Source organism: Cynoglossus semilaevis, chromosome 14 (assembly GCF_000523025.1).
Source record: "Cynoglossus semilaevis isolate Cse_v1.0 chromosome 14, Cse_v1.0, whole genome shotgun sequence".
In the NCBI taxonomy this organism is placed as follows: Eukaryota; Metazoa; Chordata; class Actinopteri; order Pleuronectiformes; family Cynoglossidae; genus Cynoglossus; species Cynoglossus semilaevis.
Window position 1 is genome coordinate 27,749,731 of NC_024320.1, and position 19,308 is coordinate 27,769,038.

Here is a 19,308-nt window from a genome sequence, read left to right on the forward strand (position 1 = left end):
GATTCATCTGTCTGACTGCAGCCTGCAGCAGCACTTTAGTTAGGGCTCCATATTTTCACTTTTGTGCACAGGGGTTATAAAGTGTGGCAAAGAACATTTATTCTGGAGGAGATTCCCTGGATGTAATGTGATACCAGTACAAGGTGGTGGGGGGGTGATGTGCTTTGAAGATTAAAGGGAGAGAGAGGCTGCTGGGCACATAGTCTTCACTGGTTAGCTAACTTAGAACCAAGCTTTCTTCGCAGTAGTCGTAAGATTCCACATGGACAAAACTATGAGTGAGGCCAGGATTTTTCTGGACAGACATCTTGGGGGCTGGTCACTTAAATAATACTAAATACAACTCACATCTTTATATAACAACATTCTTTGTTGTTTATTTTAGAATCCAGTCATGGGTCAGATTGGACCGTTTGGCCACCAGTTGATAATCACTGCTCTAAACCGGGGCTTGATTGTGACACAGCACACAACCAAATGTGACCTCTGCTTTCAACCCATCACCAAGGTGAACAGTGGGCAACTCAGCTGGTGGACTTGAACCTTCAACCTTCCAGACCCAAGTCCACTTCCTGAACCACTAAGCCACCACTGCCCCAAAGCATCCCCCCCTGAGAGGATGCTTTAAGTGTAGGTTGCCTAGTATAAGACAATTCATTAACAATGTGAGAAATAAGTAGCAAAACAGGTATACACACACACACAAACACACACACACACAGCACCGCCTCCTGTTAGTGAGTGTGCACAGCAGAAATGCACCTGAACCCGTTCTTCTATAAGGAAGAATTTGCAGCGTCTCTGTGTTCCCGGACAGAGGTTTCCCTGACTGCACTAAGGAGAACGATTACCTATTTCTCTGACTCCCCCCCCCCTCATCTCACCTCACCTCGAGAGCTGTGTAACCTCAAGTAGACAAGGGGGCACAAAGCATCCAGGGAACTTGAACAGCCATGGACTGCTGTCTGTCCCCTGAGGACGAAGAGAGACTCAGGATGCACAATGAAATAGAAAGACAACTAGCCCGTGATAAAAAATCTTCGCACATGGAGCTGAAGCTGCTGCTTCTGGGTGAGTGTCAACACCTGAAAAGTTTAAGTCTCATTCATTTCTACAAGCTGCAGGAGTCACAGTTAGCTCACTCTTCAAATATGTTCATTAGATACATATTTGATCAGATCAACGTTTACTATTAGTCACATTTTTTGAGCAACTTACTTTTCTGACAAATTTGTGAAAAGTCTGTTTACACCTAATTTTTTTTAAAAGCACCAGTAAAGGATATGTGTGAATTACAACCCAGTTTAGCACAAAATAGAAGATAAAGCACAGTGAAAGATACCTGTGAGTCATTATAGACTGCCCATAAAATCTGACATCCTGATTTTAAAGGCACTTAAAAATACAGTTTCGAGTGTAGTACCACCCCTGACCAGCAGGGATTAAGTGAAACCGAAACCCCAAACTGAATGTGTAATTTTGATGCTTCTCCCTTTATGTTCACATTCTTATAGACATTCTAATGGTATATCAACAGTCTTGGAAAGTTCAAGGTACTGACACTAACAAATTATTTCACAATGATCTGAAAGTAGTTGTGTTAATTAGAGAGTTACTCCATAGAGCTACTTCAGAAACCAGGTATAATTCCAAAGTTTCATTTAAAATAAATAAATAAAATAAACGTAGAAAAGAATATGAGAGTGATCGCAAAGCTGTTATTTTGACAGGTCACAGTTTAAACAATTAGATAAACGATGGCTGAGTTCCATTTGGCTTCCTGAGTTTCAAGGTAGCTGCTGGAACTGAACGGAGCCATCTGTGCTTTTCCTGATAAAAACCGTTCCAATTGGTTGATGTTTGAAAAACTTTTGTGTATTTAATTGCTATGGGCTGTTTGAAGAAAGAATATAAATGTAGATGTCGCTGATGTGTACAGTTTATTGTTGTATTGCTAATACAGTTCTTGACTTTTTTAAATACATTTTCATACATACTTTATTTATTTACACAGTTAAAATAATTATGCCTGCCTGACTATAATAAAACAATCAAATAGTTTGTGATATCCTAAGTGTGATATCCTCTCAGTAGGACAGTGCTGAGAATTGATTTGCACAGCAGCAACATAAGGATGCTAATATGCTCAGAGTGCCCATGCTAACATTATTATATTGAGCGAGCATATTGCTCACCATCTGGTTCACTGTATTTGTTAACTGCCACTAAATACAAAGCACTGGGGTTTGTTTGTTTGTTAGCCACTGTACAAATTAAACAGATTGGAAGGTGTATATATATATATATATATATATATATATATAACATTTTACTTGCTAACGTCTGAGCTAACCTTATGCTAATCCAACTAACTTAATACTATTTCTGCCTGAACTCATCATCTTTCAGCAGTGCTCCATGTCTCTACTACCAGTGCTTCCTGTAGCCTAATAAGCAAATGAAGACCTGCATCTGTCTGAGATTGTTTTTTACTATTCATATTCAAATGCTCCAAAAATGCTTCATTGTTTTGTAGAATACAGATATAAAGGTTATTTTATGTTTAATACGTAATTTCATTTCCCTGCAGTGTAACCATGGATTTTCTTATACTGTCAAGTGTATCTGCTAGAACATTTAGTTGTTAAACCAACATTAAAGTATTTTCAGTGACAGCGTGTGACACTCTAGTTTGTGATTGTTGTTGTTACAAAGACTGAGGTTTCAGCAGGTTAAATCCTATAAATACAAAATGTAACAATGGCATGCCAGGCTTTTTTTTAAGTCATAGAGTTCCTTTTTTTTATAGTTGTTGAACTCCTGATGACCCACGAACTTGACAACCCATGTCTTGATTCATATCTAATTGGATTACTGAACTTTTTTACATACCCTTTTTTTAGTCTTTTTAACCTTATTGCTCTCTGGAATCTTTTGCCTAACAATTTACTGTTTTTTTTTTATTTGCTGATAATTAGTCACTATATCCTAATAGTTTCATACAATGGATGTTGCACTTTTCATGACCTCTTCCTTCTCCATGTGCCGCCTGCACTGCCTACACTCTTTTGTGTTTCAGTTCCGAGGTTGACATTGATGAATGTATGGCAGATTTACATTATTACATTAATTGAGCAGATGACATTGCCCCAACAAACACTTTTATAGTAACAAGGAATTGTAAGATCTGAAAAAAAAAAAAAAAAAAAACAATTTGGAGAACGTGTTGTTGGATATGAAAAAAGGACAAACTGAAAATAATTGTTGATTTGCCTTTGGTCTTGTTTCTCTGGTGTTTATACAGGGACTGGTGAGAGCGGGAAGAGCACTTTCATCAAACAGATGAGGATCATCAATGGCAGCAAATACAGTGAAGCTGAAAAAATGAATTTTGCTCGGCTTGTGTTCCATAACATACTCACAGCCATCCAGGCACTGATCCAAGCCATGGAGACTCTACACCTTGACTATGTTGATGAAAAAAATCATGTGAGATTTTTTTTTTTTTTTTAAACGGGAGAGATTCTCAGCAGAATTTTAAAAGATACCATTAGTGTGTAAAATGAATTAAAACAAAAGAACACAAAACAAAAACAAAGAAACATTTTTTTAAATGAATTGTATTTTTGATTGTGTGTGTGATCCAGATCCAGGCAGAGAAGTTGAGTAAAGTGGAAACAACAATTGTGTCCACTCTGCTGCCGTGGCAGGTAGATGCCATAAGGGAGGTGTGGAATGACCACGGTGTCCAAAGGTGTTATGGTCGCAGGAGAGAATTCCAGCTATCAGACTCTGCCAAATAGTAAGCGATTTTTTGTTTTTTCAAATCAAATAAACCCAAAATTGTAACACTGTATTTAAGCTACTGACAGTCTGTTCTTATAGCAACATATTTCTAAACAAAAGGTTAGAGCAGTTTTCTGACCAATGGTTGTTCCTAATGAGTCTGAATATTAAAGGCATTTTAATTCTTATACATTTTTCAGTTTCCTGAATGACTTGGACAGAATTGCATCTTCCTCTTACGTTCCAACCCTGCAGGACATCCTAAGGGTTAGAGTCCCGACCACAGGGATAACTGAGTACCCTTTTGTTATTGACAAATGTACCTTAAGGTGAAGTATTATCCTTTTTTCTTGCCAAAGACAAATGTATGATGGATTATAAGGAAAGTTCCAATAAATTGTCAGAATGCATATTTGAATAATATATATTAAACTAGTGTCTGTGTCTGTCCAGGATGGTGGATGTAGGGGGTCAGCGCACAGAGAGGAAGAAATGGATCCATTGTTTTGAAAATATCACTTCCATAATTTTCCTGGCAGCCATCAGTGAATATGACCAAGTTCTTTATGAGAATGCCAATGTAGTAAGTTTGTTGATAGAGCTGTGTATTTCAAAACATTGCTGAAAGTTTTTGACTATTGTTTGGTGTCAATACGCTGAGGTGATATTCCTCTCTTGTCTTTAGAATCGACTGAGAGAAAGCCTTGCTTTGTTCAAAACCATTCTTTCCTACCATTGGTTTGATGAGACCTCCACCATTCTGTTCCTCAACAAAATAGACCTGCTAGAGGAGAAGATCACACAGTCTGATCTGGCAACCTACTTCCCCAACTACAATGGTAAAACATGAACTCACTTTCAACTTAGCTTTTGTCTATGAACAATAAATACCATAGTTATGCTGCTTCAAGTACACAAAGAACTGTCAAAATACCATAACAGTGCATAACCGTAGCTATTGATTATTTTGTAATCAATTAATCCTCCCAATATTTGAATGGGCAAGTAAAAAAATGAGAAGTTAGTTAGTTTCCTTTTTTAGAACAGCAGAAAAAATAACCAGAAAGATATATATATATATATATATATATATATACACACACACACACACACACACACACACACCTTTTTTATTAAGTGTTCTCACATTATAGACATGTTCCGTTCCATGTTGTTTGTGGCAACCCTGCCACGCGCGTCACAATTAGCGTCCGTGTAAAACACGAAAGCGGAACCAAGGATTTTGAGCAGGGAAAGTCTGTTGTCGAAACTCGTAATTTATTTTTTTTTTTATCAATTCGGCAATAATCTAGTTTGTTGTTTGGAGTTTTTTTTTTAAATCTCAGTAGCTGTAGCTTGGCCAAATACAGACATAGCTTATACCATAACAAAAACTAAACAAAACAACAATGTGGCTAATTTTAAGCTAATACTGCTTAGTGGTCGTACTTTCCAGTCAGATCCAGATTCTTTTGTCCCCACAGGACCTCGATGTGATGCTAAATCTGCGAAGAAATTTATCCTGAAAATGTACGTGGAGCAACACGCTGGTCACGACCAGCCCATGTACACGCACTACACCTGTGCCACGGACACCGAGAACATCAAAGTAGTTTTTAAAGCCGTCAAGGATACGCTTTTTAGACGTTACATTGAAAAGTATGGTCTCGTGTAAGTTACATTGCATTTCTTTTTAACTTAAGTAAACGTTTTAACGAGAAACACGTAGTTTTCTGTTGTTTGTTGTGAAAGTTGTCGATATAGTCGCTGCAGCAGAGCAACTTTTTGATGGGAGTTATTGTTTGTGTTTACCGTTGCATATTAAAGCCCTTTCTCACACTTATCTTTGACAAACTGGTAAACAGGTTGGACCGAGTCTTTTCTTACAAGAATTCAAACTCTCTCGTCTTACAGCTTTGGCACGAGTAGGTAAGGAATAGTCTCATTAGTTGTACCTTAGATTTTATTTGACTAACTATGTTATTTGTGTAGCAACAATAAGAACCCACGTACCCTGTAAAGTAGTATGTTTCTTGCCAATTTACCTAATTGCATACATTAAAAAGAAATGTATTTGTCTACAAATTAATGCATTTATGTCTTTATTATCTGACCCGTGTCTGAGGGAAATATTTTGTTGTTAATCTCTGTTCATCTTCATACCTAGCATTGCTGAGCACACATTTTTTTCCTTTAAAAATATATTTATACAAAGAAGGATAAAAATAATACAACCGTTTTTGAATATGGTGTTCAGATGCATCACTCTGTTTCGCAAAAAGGTTCTGAGCCCCTAGAATGAGTCTTTCCACGTATCTTTTCCTACTCTTTCTACAGTGAGCACTGATAATTGTTTTTCTCATGTCTGAAGCTTGTTTGTTTTCTCAAACACATTTGCACATGCTCATATCCTTGTTGGTTCATATACGGTATTGAGAGTTTTTTTTTCCATGTTCAAAGATTTTTCTAACATGTTTGCAACACATGGTCCACGGCCCCTCAGAAGTACTGAGGGAGTGCAGTAGGGTCAGGTTCTGATTTTAAAAAAATTTTTTTTTTTTTTTGAAAGGCAGATTAGTTTCTTGCACATAGACTCCAGTGCAGAAGGCATGGCACCAAATACATTGGTAAATGTATAATTAACTAATTATATAAAAAAATACACAGATTTGTATGTAAAACGACAGAGTCCAGGGTTGATTTGGACACGTTTGTTTGTGCGACTGTTTTACTGCCTTCAGGAAACCCCGGGCTGTACCCAGACTGCAGGTGTGGCTGCACCGACAACGACTTGTCATGCAAACAACCTTTGTACCAAACAAAGGACTGACAGGCTAATTCCTGCTTCTTGTCTGACTGTTGGATCTGAACGATCGGTAAGTAGAAAGAAGAATTCAGTAGTGTCCATGGGTAAGCAGATACTTCCTGAGTGCTTTTGGTTTTACCTGCATTGCAATGATGGCTTTTAATTGCTCAAGGCCTGAGAAGTTCAGCACAGACACATTATATTACCACAAAAAATACGTTGATGTTGTGTAAGAGACAGTGAAAGAGGAAATTTCTTAATCAGCATGAAATGTGTGGTTTTTATAGAAACATGAAGTTGCCAGTGATCTTATGTCTAATTTTTTTCTGCTCTTTTGTGCTCTTCAGGCTAATAAAACCTTATACAGTTGCATAATAAGGATCACAAATCAACTGTCAGGGATTAATAGCAGTCCCACACTCCACACAGGATTTAAGTCTCCACTGTATCGTCCCATTCAGTGGCTCTGCTGGAGGAAGACGCTGCTGTGCAGAGAGCTGTTATAGCAGGTGATCGCCCTTATATGGTAGTGGCCCAGGTCATGTGACTACAAGATGGTGGAAGCTGTGAGGTGTTTGTAAGCTGAGCATCTCCATCGAGAGGCTGGGAGCAGGAAACCGGCAGAGAACTCGGCATTTCATCCATGCTCTGAGAAGCAGAAGGACACACATTCCTGAGCCCCAGCAGCGGTGAGTACACGATCCTTGTTCTGCCACGATAGAAAGGAGAAAGAATAGAGGAGAGGGGGTTGGGGGAATATGATCTTTTTCTCTCTCAGTGCCAGCAGACAGGAAGAGAGGGATAGAGAGGGGGAGGGAAGGAGGGGCTGCTGTCATCAGCACTGTGGTCCTGGGCTGTGGAAGGGGACGCGAGGCAACAACAGCAGCAGCTGCATCATCCTCCGTAGTCTTTACACATGATGCTGATGTAGTTGTTTGGTCATGTATGAACGTGTGTGTATGTTTATGTACCTACAGTAATCTCTGTGAATGAGTACCATCATTGGGTTTTTACATGATGTACTAGTACACAGGAAACTACTTTGCTGCGTGGGTTTTTGTGTCCCAAAATAGTGACAAATATCCTATTTCAGGGAGTTGAGGATCAAGGTACCCTCCTGTTCTCCCTCCATGCAAATTCAATGTACGAGTCACATATAATTTGCACTGAGCTCCGGGCAGTCATTGATTTGAATCAGCACTATAGGAAAAAAAGCAAGAAAGAGGAAGAGGAGGAACAGTTTGTGATGTAACTGCTCTCCTTTTTTTCCCCCTTGTCCCCACACTCATCAAATGGAAGATTATACTCTGGGAGAGGATGACCTTTAACCCCCAAATCTTTTTCATTTTCTTCATCCCTCCTCTGTGTTTCTGTTCACTTCCTTGTTTTTCTTGTCTGTTCCACCTCCTCTTTGATAACTATGGAAATCTTTCCGTCAGTGATTATTATAACACATGTTGGTACATGTTGGGGGGGAGGGGGGGGGGGGGAAGGGCCTTCTCATGTAAACGCTCTGAGGTGTAGCCAACCGAGACAAGAGATGTAAATGCTGTAATTATGTTGATAAAAATATATAATGTATTTACATATAACATATGTTTAGATTTTATGCAGCTTTTAGGTTGTGTGAATGGACATGAAGGTTTTTAAATATGCAAAATCAATGCTGCTGATCTCTGCTAAAATCGAAGAATCAAATAAAACATATTTTTTTATATAGGTAAAAATCTATTGAAACCTGAATCAGTTGATCGTAAATGCACTTTAATCTTTATTTATTTATTAGTCAGAAGACACAGGAAGATTTGTCTTTAGATGTTTGACCAAAAAAAAAAAAAAATCAAAGAATCAAAATTAAACCCATATAGCAGTGTTTTTCAACCTTAGGGTTGCGAATACAACTAATTCTTACTATATTTACCACTATGATTGAAAACACCACACAAAATCTTTAACAACTGTATAAACAACCTCATGCTTCATTGATTCTTTCAAAAGAAATGCAGCATAATAATCTGAGCTGGTGCAACTTGATTGATGGCTGTGATCACGTGACTGCACAAATGACAGTTACTGAAATATCTCTGCGGTTGCCAGAAATGTGTTGATGGCAAAATGTGTCACAAGCCAAAAAAGGTTGGGAACCACTATTGGTATATTTTATTTACACTAACATGGTCCTTGGTGTGGTGCTTTGGCCCAGAGGCAATGTCTCTGTCGTTGGTGTGAAACCCCAGGGTTCACCTCCTGGGCAAGTTTGAATCCCGGTTAGGGCAGTTGGTCCCTTCCAGTGGACTCCCCATCCGCAGGAAGGTTTGGGGGGTTGGTACGGTGCAATGTGATTTGGGTGGCAACTGCTGCCCCTCCGACCCGGTAACGGATAAGCGGATGAAAATGGATGGATGGATGGATGGATGGATGGTCCTTGGTGTATGTAAAGGACATGTTAGTAACATGTTTCAGAAAAACACACACAAAAAACAGCTCTTTTCTTCACAAACCTGTTTATCAACCCTCTTGTAAACAACTGGTTTCATTGGCTTTACCTTTAAATTTTAACGAACCACTCTGTGATCTGCCCTATTTTACATCAAGCCTTTAAATTTTAACGAACCACTCTGTGCTCTGCCCTATTTTACATCAAGGCTTTCTGTAATCATGGCCACGGTTGAGCAGTTAGACAGAAATGGATGCTGATAAATTGACAGATATTGACAAGCACATGCTCAGCTAAGTGTGTTTCCTTTTGTGTGTGAGGTAATGTATGCCATTCTGGTTGTTATGGTAAACCGACAGGACACTGTTTTGCGGCTTGAGTCTATTATGAAACAATAGGAAGAAAATCATACAGGGGGAGTTTTTTTCTTTAAAACAAATATAACTAACATTAAATACATTTAGGCTGACAGGTCTTAAAATTTAAGTCGGGTTATATGAAAGGCAGACTGCAGGTGTTGTTTTATATTAATTTTGTCAGAGAGGGAGAGAATCTGACCTTCAGATCACTGCAACATATTAATACATTTTCTGTAACTTTGACTTTAATTTTCCACATTCAAGTTGAAGTTTTCTACAATACAACAAATATATACTCAGAGTGATCAATAAACATTAAATATTTATTACATATGAGTTTTACTACAGCTGGTATTTTAAAGCTTGTAGACATGCATTAAGTTGGATTTGGTACAAATAAATGCAGACCTGTCCCTCAGAGACCCTTCTGTGAGTCATCACTGTATAAACGAGATGTGAGAAATGTGCTATTTATGGCAGTCCTGTAATAATGAGTGTGTGAACTAGGAATATTTAGACCACTGAGCCAGTGTGTATAAAGCATTCTCTTTCCTGTTCCTTTTACACACTTTCATATGGTAATGTACAGAAAATACCAGCAATATTTCTTGAGGCGTGACTTGTAGTGTTATGTTGTGATGAAACTGAAGTACTCAAAATACTGCATGAAAATAAATCCTTGGCCTATACAGTATGACTGTATAAACGAGATGTGAGAAATGTGCTATTTATGGCAGTCCTGTAATAATGAGTGTGTGAACTAGGAATATTTAGACCACTGAGCCAGTGTGTATAAAGCATTCTCTTTCCTGTTCCTTTTACACACTTTCATATGGTAATGTACAGAAAATACCAGCAATATTTCTTGAGGCGTGACTTGTAGTGTTATGTTGTGATGAAACTGAAGTACTCAAAATACTGCATGAAAATAAATCCTTGGCCTACAGTATGATTTTTTTTATGAACTGTGAGTGCAAAAATACCTAAATAGCACTACCGGTAATTCATTCTAATTTTATTGCATGAACATGAATGACGCGCACTATAAATTCAATCATTCTTCCATCTACTTATCGTTTCCATGCCAAGGCCCTCCAAACGGCATTAGCAAACTCACCCACAATTCTACAAAATATGTCAATAAACATAGTCAATAGTATTTTACACATGCTGCAGGAAAAAGTATTTGTTTCACTTAAGTATCTCAGTCTTAAAATACCATCCAACATTTATGGAAGTGGAAGCTTCGACTTCAGGTCAGATGCGTGACTTACTTAATATATTTTCAGGGCAACAGCTTCACTGAAGCTCTGAAAGCAACTCACGACATTTTCTACAAAGTGCCGTCACGATGCACAGCACTGACTAAAAACAAAATCAAGTTACATTTTAAGCCTTTTTACATTCTGTACGCGTCTACTATAACCTTGTATGAGATTGTTGCTCGTGTTTAAAAAAGCACTAAAAGTAATGAAGCAGAGGGATGAATAATTATTACTCTCCAGGTTTGTTGTTGCACCATTAGAGTCTCTTTAATAACAGTAATTATCTCCCACAGGTCCTCCTGGGGTTGGACCTGGCATCAGAGAGAAAAATGAACTCTGAAGGGGGCGAAGGCAGACCAGGTTTATAAATCCACTGGCTTTCAGAATGAATTAAAAACAACATTTTTAAAATAATTACTAACTATTTAAGTGTTTTACCCCAGTCCCTCCTACCTCACTTCCTCTGCAAGGAGGTGCCTCACAGAGAAAGAAACTTTCTGCCCCTAAGATCAGCCTGTCACTGGACCAGAGTGAGGATGACTTGGGCGAAACACCAGACGACCTGGACATTAACGTTGACGACCTTGAAACTCCAGATGAGGGCGACTACCTGGATTACACGGATCATGAAATGGACTGGGAAGGTGGGTATATTAGTTAAGGCTTTTTAAATATCTAAACATTCTGGGATGTCTTCCAAAGAGGAAATCAATGCACTGGAAATACCCTGGAAACACACACAAATTCAAATTTAAAATCTTCTCTAAAAATATTGACAAAATTGTCCAGCACAAATCCATGAAAAATCTAACTTGAAATAATCTGGTAAATTGATAGTAAAGATCCAGATTTTACTTTTTACACCTTCCATGAAGTTGAATTCATAAATAAATATAGTATATTAAGTAATAACATAAATATTTTTTTCTTGGATCCTGGTGATGTCAATTTCTAACATATTTGATTTTTTTTCCTCATGTCAGACCCAAACACAGCCGGTAGTGTTGGAGCAACTGAGCCTTATGATTCCATCCCAACGTATAGTGCAGAGGAGGAGCGACAGGACGGGAAACTCTGGAGGACAGTCATCATTGGGGAGCAGGAGCACCGCATCAACATGAAGATCATTGAACCCTACATGAGGGTCGTCTCACATGGAGGTGAATTCTTCCTTTCTGTTTATTGAGATCGCCAAATGTGGATTTTAACATACAGTAAACTGAGTTTAGAAATCGGGTACTACTGTAGTAATTTAAAATCCACATACATTGTACACGTTATACAGTACACAAAACAATTCTTACTGACTTCATATCTTAAATAATCAGTATCAAGTGACAATTGTAACAATTACTTCTTTATTTAGAATTTGAAATTTAAAGGAAAATTGAGTCCTAGTCCTAGATGTGACGTTTTAATGCCTGTTCTTCATGTGTTGGATATGTAGCAACGTTGACAACTATTTTGAGTTTAAAAATAATTCTCCTATATTTTCACCTACTGCAGCTGCTGAAATGAGAGTTTCAGGTGACCTTGTCTTTAAAATGAAGCCACTCACCATAGTCACACCATATTAGTCTTTCTTGCAGGGACCTCAGGGTTAAGATCAGGTCAGTGAGTAAATCCTGACAATATGTAATAATACTGTTATTGATGGAAATCAGAGCCCATGATCCTGACATGTAGTGAACGACTGTAAAACCAACCAATGGACAAACTAGAGACGTCTGTCAGTGAACAGTCAACCTTGGCAGCTTTGTGGTTCGGATAAAAGACCCTCTGTCTGAGGAACGCCCAGTCAGTTGACGAATAATTTACTGCAGAAAGGAAAATTACAATAATCTAAGAAGTTGTGAGAGGAAATAAGAGAGGAAGTCGCCAAGAAAACAGACAACGACGGAAGAAATTAATGGGAGAAAAAGGCAGCAGTCACATTAGTGAAAGTTAATTGTTGTTAACCTCCACAACAAAGCACTCTTTTATATAAACTTTTTCTCCGTTTCTTTTGTTTAAACAAGGTTACTATGGGAACGGAGTAAATGCCATCATCGTGTTTGCTGCCTGTTTTCTGCCAGACAGTGACAGAGAAGACTACCACGAAATCATGGAGAACCTCTTTCTGTGAGTACTGAACTTCAGTTCACAAAAATAACCCGTGAGTCAGAGAGATAGTGAATCAGGAAGATGTTAAAGGGTAGAAATACCAGTGGAGATACGACGGTGTAGAAGACAGATGCTGCAGGACTGTTTGATCTTTGATATATGTATAGGCTTAAGAAAAAAGAACGCCACACCAACCCAACAGCAGTATCTCTTTGAAATTTGTAGTAGATTGGGATGAAATACAGGAATCAGTGTTAATTTTTACAGCCAATTTATTGTCTTACTCTGTTGACTAAACTGCAACTTATTCTTAGCACAGATTTAAGTAATGGGTCTATTTATTTTAGTTGACAAAATATCAAAATATTTTACTTGAACTCTGTTTAAAATATTAATTTAATTTTAAGGTATTCTGTTATTATTAAATGTAATATTTATTATTATTATTTCAGTTTAATTTTCATCTTAGTAACCAATTTATTATTATTATTTCAGTTTAATTTTGTAGGTCATTGTATTCAAAATATTTTTTAAAGGTTCTTATAGAGGAACTGTATAAAGAATTCAGGAGTGGCCGATAAGTACATCAATGTGGTGCAGCACATACTATATGAGGAAGGAGAGATAACATGCAGTATTGGGTCACGTTAAGGTTTGACATTGAGCTCCTTGATTGACAGGGTAAATGCAGTATCGTGTTTACACGAAAGAATTTTGTGATGATGTGTGATATAATCGTAAGAGTCAATCTGACCCAGTAATGTGTGGGCAAGTTGAAGTAATTCTCTACTATTGAAAAAAATGGGCACAAAAAATGTCACACACACATTTCACTGATCAGCTCCACAGTCCTGATTCCTCTGAATTAGGCCAAGTCCCCTGTGTGCACGGAGAACTCTGTAAATGAAGTGATTGGACGTGAAGTGATAGTTTAGCAGAAGCCTTCTGTGCTGATGTCTTCATTGTCCTGCTGGCACAGATGCTTTTCATACTTGGACAGTGCGGTGGCTGTCCCACAGGCTGCTCTCTGAAAGATATCGAGTGAGCTGGCACATTCAAGAGTTTTTGGGTAGAAATGGAGAGAGGTAAACCACAGCATCTGCAGTTTCTGCTGCCAATTGGCATGAGGTGGATATACATGTGTCCAGGTTGGTAAACAGGATGCTGCTCTCTGTCAGTGGGAAATAACCAAAAGGATGTTGGTTTTTGAATGGAGAATGACATTGGTTTAGGAAGAACGGAGAGTCCGACCGAGCCGAGTGACTCACTGAGGACAGATGGGTTATTGAGAAAATGGTGGAAGCTGAAGATGTTGCCGGAAAGTTCCCTGCTGATTTGAAAAAGGGAGAAATGAGAAAGGGTTTATTTTAGCCACAGACTTGGACTTTAAAACTAGAATACTAATTAAGAAGCAGCCCTTGATGAAGAGAACTGAAAAGGTTTAATTCAGAATTTAAGGCCAGAGACATGATTTGTTTCTGTTTTATTTCTACCACATGCAGTAGCAAGGGTAGGTCGAAAAGTTTCAAGACAGATGTCATATCTATAATTAACTGTGATTTTATGACTAAAGATTATTTAGACAGGTCAGGTGTGGAGCTGTGTTACATTAAAATTGATGAGGGTTTTTACATTAAAAAATGGACAATGATGACATCATCACATTTTTAACCTACAAGCTTCAATGGAAATTTAATGAAAGTCTTAATATTACACTATAAGTTCAAATTATTATTAATAATAATTGGAGCATTGCCACAGTTATTAAACTAGTTCCGTCTGATTTCTTTCTTACCCAATAACTGGAACTTTTGAAAGGAGCTGGACTTCAGTCCTGGTTTGGTCCTTCAGATTTCTACAAAGGCGGAATTCTCTGAGGGAAGCATGACTTCAACGGTGTTTTTTTTTATTAAATCTATTTTGTTTTGTCCTACCTCTACTTGTAATGTAACTGATTAAGGCCATGGTTTTTGGGTTAGTTGACATGTATATTTGACCACTAGAGGCTGCTGTTTATGGTAAAATGATGCTGTTTGATGCTACAGTTCTAATCCGTTGGCATTAACTGTGGTGTTGACATGTCCAAAGTTAAACAATGCACAATGGAAAACTATCTGTCCCATTAGAATTCAAACTAGGGCTCCAGGGCTTCCAGCATTGATTGGTCACATTTAATAATGTATAAGAATACCTGAGGGCCAACAGCTCCTCCTGTGGTACGACCAGACTATCATTAAAAGACTCTTATTTTTAACTAGCACATAACAAATGCTTCTGTTAGAGTAAGGTTCAATCCAGGCCACAGTTTTTCTAAAGTATTTATCGCTGACAGATGACAGAAGATTTTATTATTGAATATTTATTAATCAATAATGTTTACAGTATGTAAGCTACTTCAGTTTTTGTTTATTTTTTGCTATTTTTTTTCTTTTTGTCAACTTTCATCTATCTTAGCTAACTGGGCCAACAGGCTAATTCTTACAGGTGGCTACAAGTCAGTTAATTCCAAGCTGTTTTACCAATAAAACAGAGCCAAAGAGACAAATACGGTAGCAGTTTTCCAAAATGTAGATTAAATGTATTTTACGCATAAAAAACACATTCAAAAAACAAACAGTCTTTTTGTTTGACTTTTACTGCAGGGCAAACGTCAGGTGAAAATAAAAAAAAAAGTAAATGTTTGTTTTGAAAATGTTTGTAGCTAATCATTTGAGCAGGTAGATTCTGACAGGCTGTATTTGTATCTGTCTGAGATCAGCTACGTGATCAGCACACTGGAGCTGATGGTGGCCGAGGACTATATGATTGTGTACCTGAATGGAGCCACGCCCCACAGAAGAATGCCTGGCCTTGGATGGCTGAAGAAATGCTATCAGATGATCGACAGAAGGTTGGTCCTTGTTGATGCTATGAAAAAGAAGGTGAAGCTGATAATTGTTGACACACCCATGTAGTCACCTACTTCATATGACATGTTGTTTTTTTTTTCAGGCTCAGGAAGAATTTGAAGTCCTTCATTATTCTTCACCCATCGTGGTTCATCAGAACTGTTCTAGCCGTGACCAAGCCCTTCATCAGGTAAAGTAGACACAGGTGGATTTGTCTCAAGCAGTGTGGACTAAGGTCTGGTCGTATTCATTTAGACTTGCAGCAAAGTCCAGTCAATTTCATATGTTTAACCAAAATTCACAAAACACATTTCTCTCAACAGCACAGTTATGAAATTATAATTAAAATTTTAAATCTCCTCCTTTAAAAAACCCATAAAACAGAGAAAAATTGAGGAATGTATATGCAGTCAGTATGCTGAGTTTATATTAACAATAATAATACAAAGTAAAACAATGTAAAATGTTTTACAAAAATGATTAAAAACCAAATGAGATGACAGTGAGGCGCAGGACTACTCATGACCAGCAGGGGCTGGCTTCAAAACTTTATTCAAAGTTATGTTATTTTAGTTCCATTGGCTACGGGATCAGTCTATGTCCCTGTGACTCAGGTTAGCTGAGAAGGTTAGTAGAAGTCAAGCACCAGAATCAACAAACAAGTAGATGTAGCTCTGGAAATCTGGAAAAACGAGCTGTTCTCAGTCACAAGAGGGAGATTATAATCACACACTGGGTCACACTGGGTCAGACATACCATTGTTTATAACTGTTTAAAATGTACCTTTGAATGTGATATGTTAATCTTTGTTTCCACACCGGTGTTTAAGATTGTTCTGGGCTGAGCTAAAGTAAACATGCCAATCATTGCATTCAAATTTGTTTTTGTGCACGCGTGTGTGTGTGTGTGTGTGTGTGTGTATCGACGTTGTCTCAGCGCCAAGTTCAGCAGCAAGATAAAGTATGTGAACAATTTGGATGAACTGCAGGAGCTCATCCCAATGGAACAGGTCCAGATCCCAGAGTGCATCATTAGGTGAGACCACTGCACCACCTTCACGTCAGAGTCGTCTCTTCAAATGGCTTTAAATTCATCTTGTCATTTGAACTCTCACCTCCAGACTGGACAAGGAGCTGAAGGAAGCAGCCGAGAACTCAAAGTAAGCAGAGACTGTCCTGTCCCTCATTACTGCCCTCTGTGGAGACTCTGGTCTCTGTCGCCGTGTTATCAATGGCTGCAGTGCTCATTTATCAAACGGCATGCTCTGAAATCACACACACTCCTTTCTGACTGGAATTGAATTTGGCAAACGTAGAAAAGAGACCGCTAAAAAAAAAAAAAAAGTTGCTAAAGTTGCAAAATGCGTTGCTTTCATCTCATTAATCATCGCGGTGTAATAAACGAGGCCATCTTCATTGCTGAATGATCTATTACTCTGATAATGAATGAAGGAACAAAGCTGTAGCATTACACACTAATCTTCTGCTGACTAATCGTGCTGCGAATTGTCAACTGCACGTCTTTAAATTCACAGCATACCAACACGTTACTACAGTAAATCCTGCCTCTAACAACCTCTCCATTTTCCCCACCTTTTCATTCAAGAGTGAACAGTTTCCTGCAGGGAATGGAGCCAACAGCGTCCGGCAGAGCAGAGTAAGTCGTCCAAGTTCACACGTGGAGAAGAGAAACGGCGGAGTGTCTGCAGTCTGTCAGCCGTGCATAAACGTACAGGTCTTTAACGCCTCTGTCCGCCTGTTCTTTTTCTCAGCAGAGTGGACCCAGCGGGTGCCAGCAGCTCCTAAACCCAAACATCCTGAAGAGTCACCTCAAAGTCCTGCAAACACCATGATATGATTGAGGCAGGAAAGGCGGATGCGAAGCAGTGAGTTGAGCTGCTGTGCTTTTGTGTAGACTTTCAAATGAAACTACATTTTACAAGAGATTACTTTCAGTTTTACTCTCTATAAAAGTACTCTGTAGCATCTACCAGTCCGTGCACCTGCAGTCTGCAGAAGCTGTAAAGTGGAGCACGAGGCTTGGCAGCATCTACAGAGTAGCATCAATGTTCACAGTAGGGTGGAGGAAACGCAATTTACACTGGACAGAGCACCGGGCAAACCCATTTATAGAGTCTATAGTGTTGTATTGTAGTTGTATGCATGAGAAGCAGTGATGCAATAATGTCACCTTCAGTGGTTACACTGCCTCAGTACTTCAGAGCAAGATTCAACGTGTGCATCAGCAAACAACAATATAAACACAAGGTGAGACCAAAAAAAAAAAAACACCTTGTGCCATAAATTAACTTTTGCATCTCACCAGCCCAGTACTCTGTCCTCAAACACATACACATTCTATCCTAGATATATACTCTAAACTGTTAGGAAATAAATAGAAGGAGAAGCTGAACAGATTACAACAATCGTCACATTGTGTCAGTAGAAAAAAAAAGACAAAAATGTCTCCATCCCCTCTATGTTGAGATGTTCGTGTTATAATTAGCTCAAAATATCACTGCAAATGCAAAGCAACATAAAGTGGTTTCCAAGGAGAGACCACTCCACTGAGGCGCCCCCGTGCTGTTACAGAGAGCAGACTCTTAAAGTCATAACAGCATTAATCACCTTTATGTTGCCTCTACAGTACAACTGCGCACTGTACAACAGTGTGATCAAATCTACAGTGTGAAAAAAATATATTTGTTGGATCTGATGCTCTTTTTTTCTACTGACTCAACAGTACTGTGTTGAAACCTGCCATGTTCCTCCATTAAATATTACATCAGGTGAAAAATGCCATGTGAGTACAAGTCAGTTTAGCCACGTTCTCTGAGTGTGTGTGTGCGTGCGTGTGTGTGTGTGTGTTTTCAACTGTTAACTGTCAGATGCATAATTTAAGATTGAAGATCTCTTTAAAGCACAATGTCATATTTGTGTGTGAATATCTACACCTGTGTGTGCACTTGTGCTTGTTCCCACAGAGGTAAATGATGCTCTTTATCAATGAATCTCCAATATGTTGTATTGAATAAAATAATGAATCACTGTCTAAAAATTCAATAAAATTGAATTTCAGTCATTCACTGTTTCATAGTGTTTCCAATGTGGTGGCATATAAGGCATATTAGTGCATTTTTATTCACTTTTGAGAAACATCTATTTTTGAAGACGACACTTACTAAAAAAGGCCTCAAAAAGTTTCTCATAATAAATAGAAATGTGCTAATATACTTAAATAATATACTAAATATGTAGCAATGTACATTTTCATCTTTTTTCTAAGATTTTTTTAAAACGCTACATTTTGTTGAGAAACATGCAAAAAAAGGTACAATTTAAAAAAATAATTTTACAGAATTCTTTTCAAACTTTTTTAGTTTTTGACCGGAAATGACACAAAAACTTCAGATTTTGACTTTAACATTTAAAAAAAAAAGATTTCAAAAAATGTTCTCTAAATGCCCTAATTTTATGACAAACATGCAGGAAAAGATAATAATAATAAAAAAAAAAATTACAAAATTTTTATCAAAACTTTTTAGTTTTTGATCAAAAATGACATGAAAAGTTCACATCTTGAGTGAAGATTTTATAGAAAAAAAAATTCCAAAAATGTTTTCTAAATCCCCTAATATTATGAGAAACATGCAGGAAAAGATAC

At 38.0% G+C, this 19,308-nt stretch overlaps 2 protein-coding genes across 8 annotated transcripts; both read left to right on the forward strand.

Annotated features, from left to right (window-relative positions):
• Positions 1-850: 850 nt before the first annotated feature.
• LOC103390419 (guanine nucleotide-binding protein subunit alpha-14-like) lies at positions 851-7,195 on the forward strand. 6 transcript variants are annotated; one of them, XR_522688.3, is made up of 10 exons: positions 851-1,071; positions 3,305-3,489; positions 3,648-3,802; positions 3,987-4,115; positions 4,240-4,369; positions 4,472-4,625; positions 5,271-5,457; positions 5,652-5,715; positions 6,356-6,413; positions 6,528-6,662. XR_522688.3 is itself a non-coding variant. In XM_008326266.3 (9 exons), exons 1-8 carry the CDS (start codon positions 954-956, stop codon positions 6,622-6,624), a joined length of 1,155 nt encoding a protein of 384 aa, XP_008324488.1. In that variant the 5' UTR covers positions 851-953; the 3' UTR covers positions 6,625-6,662; positions 7,054-7,195. The 6 variants fall into 6 exon arrangements, 5 of the variants coding, with proteins under 5 accessions (XP_008324488.1, XP_024918544.1, XP_008324487.1 ...); XM_008326266.3 differs by lacking the exons at positions 5,652-5,715; positions 6,356-6,413 and adding an exon at positions 7,054-7,195; XM_025062776.1 differs by lacking the exons at positions 5,652-5,715; positions 6,356-6,413 and adding an exon at positions 7,022-7,160.
• prune2 (prune homolog 2 with BCH domain) lies at positions 7,041-18,726 on the forward strand. Of its 2 annotated transcripts, none has more exons than XM_008326269.3 (11): positions 7,041-7,281; positions 10,947-11,013; positions 11,097-11,297; positions 11,637-11,813; positions 12,672-12,774; positions 15,515-15,646; positions 15,748-15,834; positions 16,582-16,680; positions 16,766-16,804; positions 17,251-17,301; positions 17,420-18,726. In XM_008326269.3, the coding sequence occupies exons 2-11, from the start codon at positions 10,983-10,985 to the stop codon at positions 17,448-17,450; spliced, it is 951 nt and encodes a 316-aa protein (XP_008324491.1). In that variant the 5' UTR covers positions 7,041-7,281; positions 10,947-10,982; the 3' UTR covers positions 17,451-18,726. The 2 variants fall into 2 exon arrangements, with proteins under 2 accessions (XP_008324491.1, XP_008324490.1); XM_008326268.3 differs by having other exon boundaries at positions 7,042-7,281; positions 17,417-18,726.
• The last annotated feature ends 582 nt before the right edge of the window (positions 18,727-19,308 follow it).

Bases quoted from the DNA above. Each gene is read 5' to 3' on its own strand.
- LOC103390419 (XM_008326266.3), top strand. From the start codon at position 954: ATGGACTGCTGTCTGTCCCCTGAGGACGAAGAGAGACTCAGGATGCAC. The intron at 3,490-3,647 runs GTGAGATTTTTT...TGTGTGATCCAG, and splicing joins ATGTTGATGAAAAAAATCAT to ATCCAGGCAGAGAAGTTGAG. The intron at 4,370-4,471 runs GTAAGTTTGTTG...TCTTGTCTTTAG, and splicing joins TTTATGAGAATGCCAATGTA to AATCGACTGAGAGAAAGCCT.
- prune2 (XM_008326268.3), top strand. From the start codon at position 10,983: ATGAACTCTGAAGGGGGCGAAGGCAGACCAG. The intron at 15,835-16,581 runs GTAAAGTAGACA...ACGTTGTCTCAG, and splicing joins GTGACCAAGCCCTTCATCAG to CGCCAAGTTCAGCAGCAAGA. The intron at 16,681-16,765 runs GTGAGACCACTG...TCTCACCTCCAG, and splicing joins ATCCCAGAGTGCATCATTAG to ACTGGACAAGGAGCTGAAGG.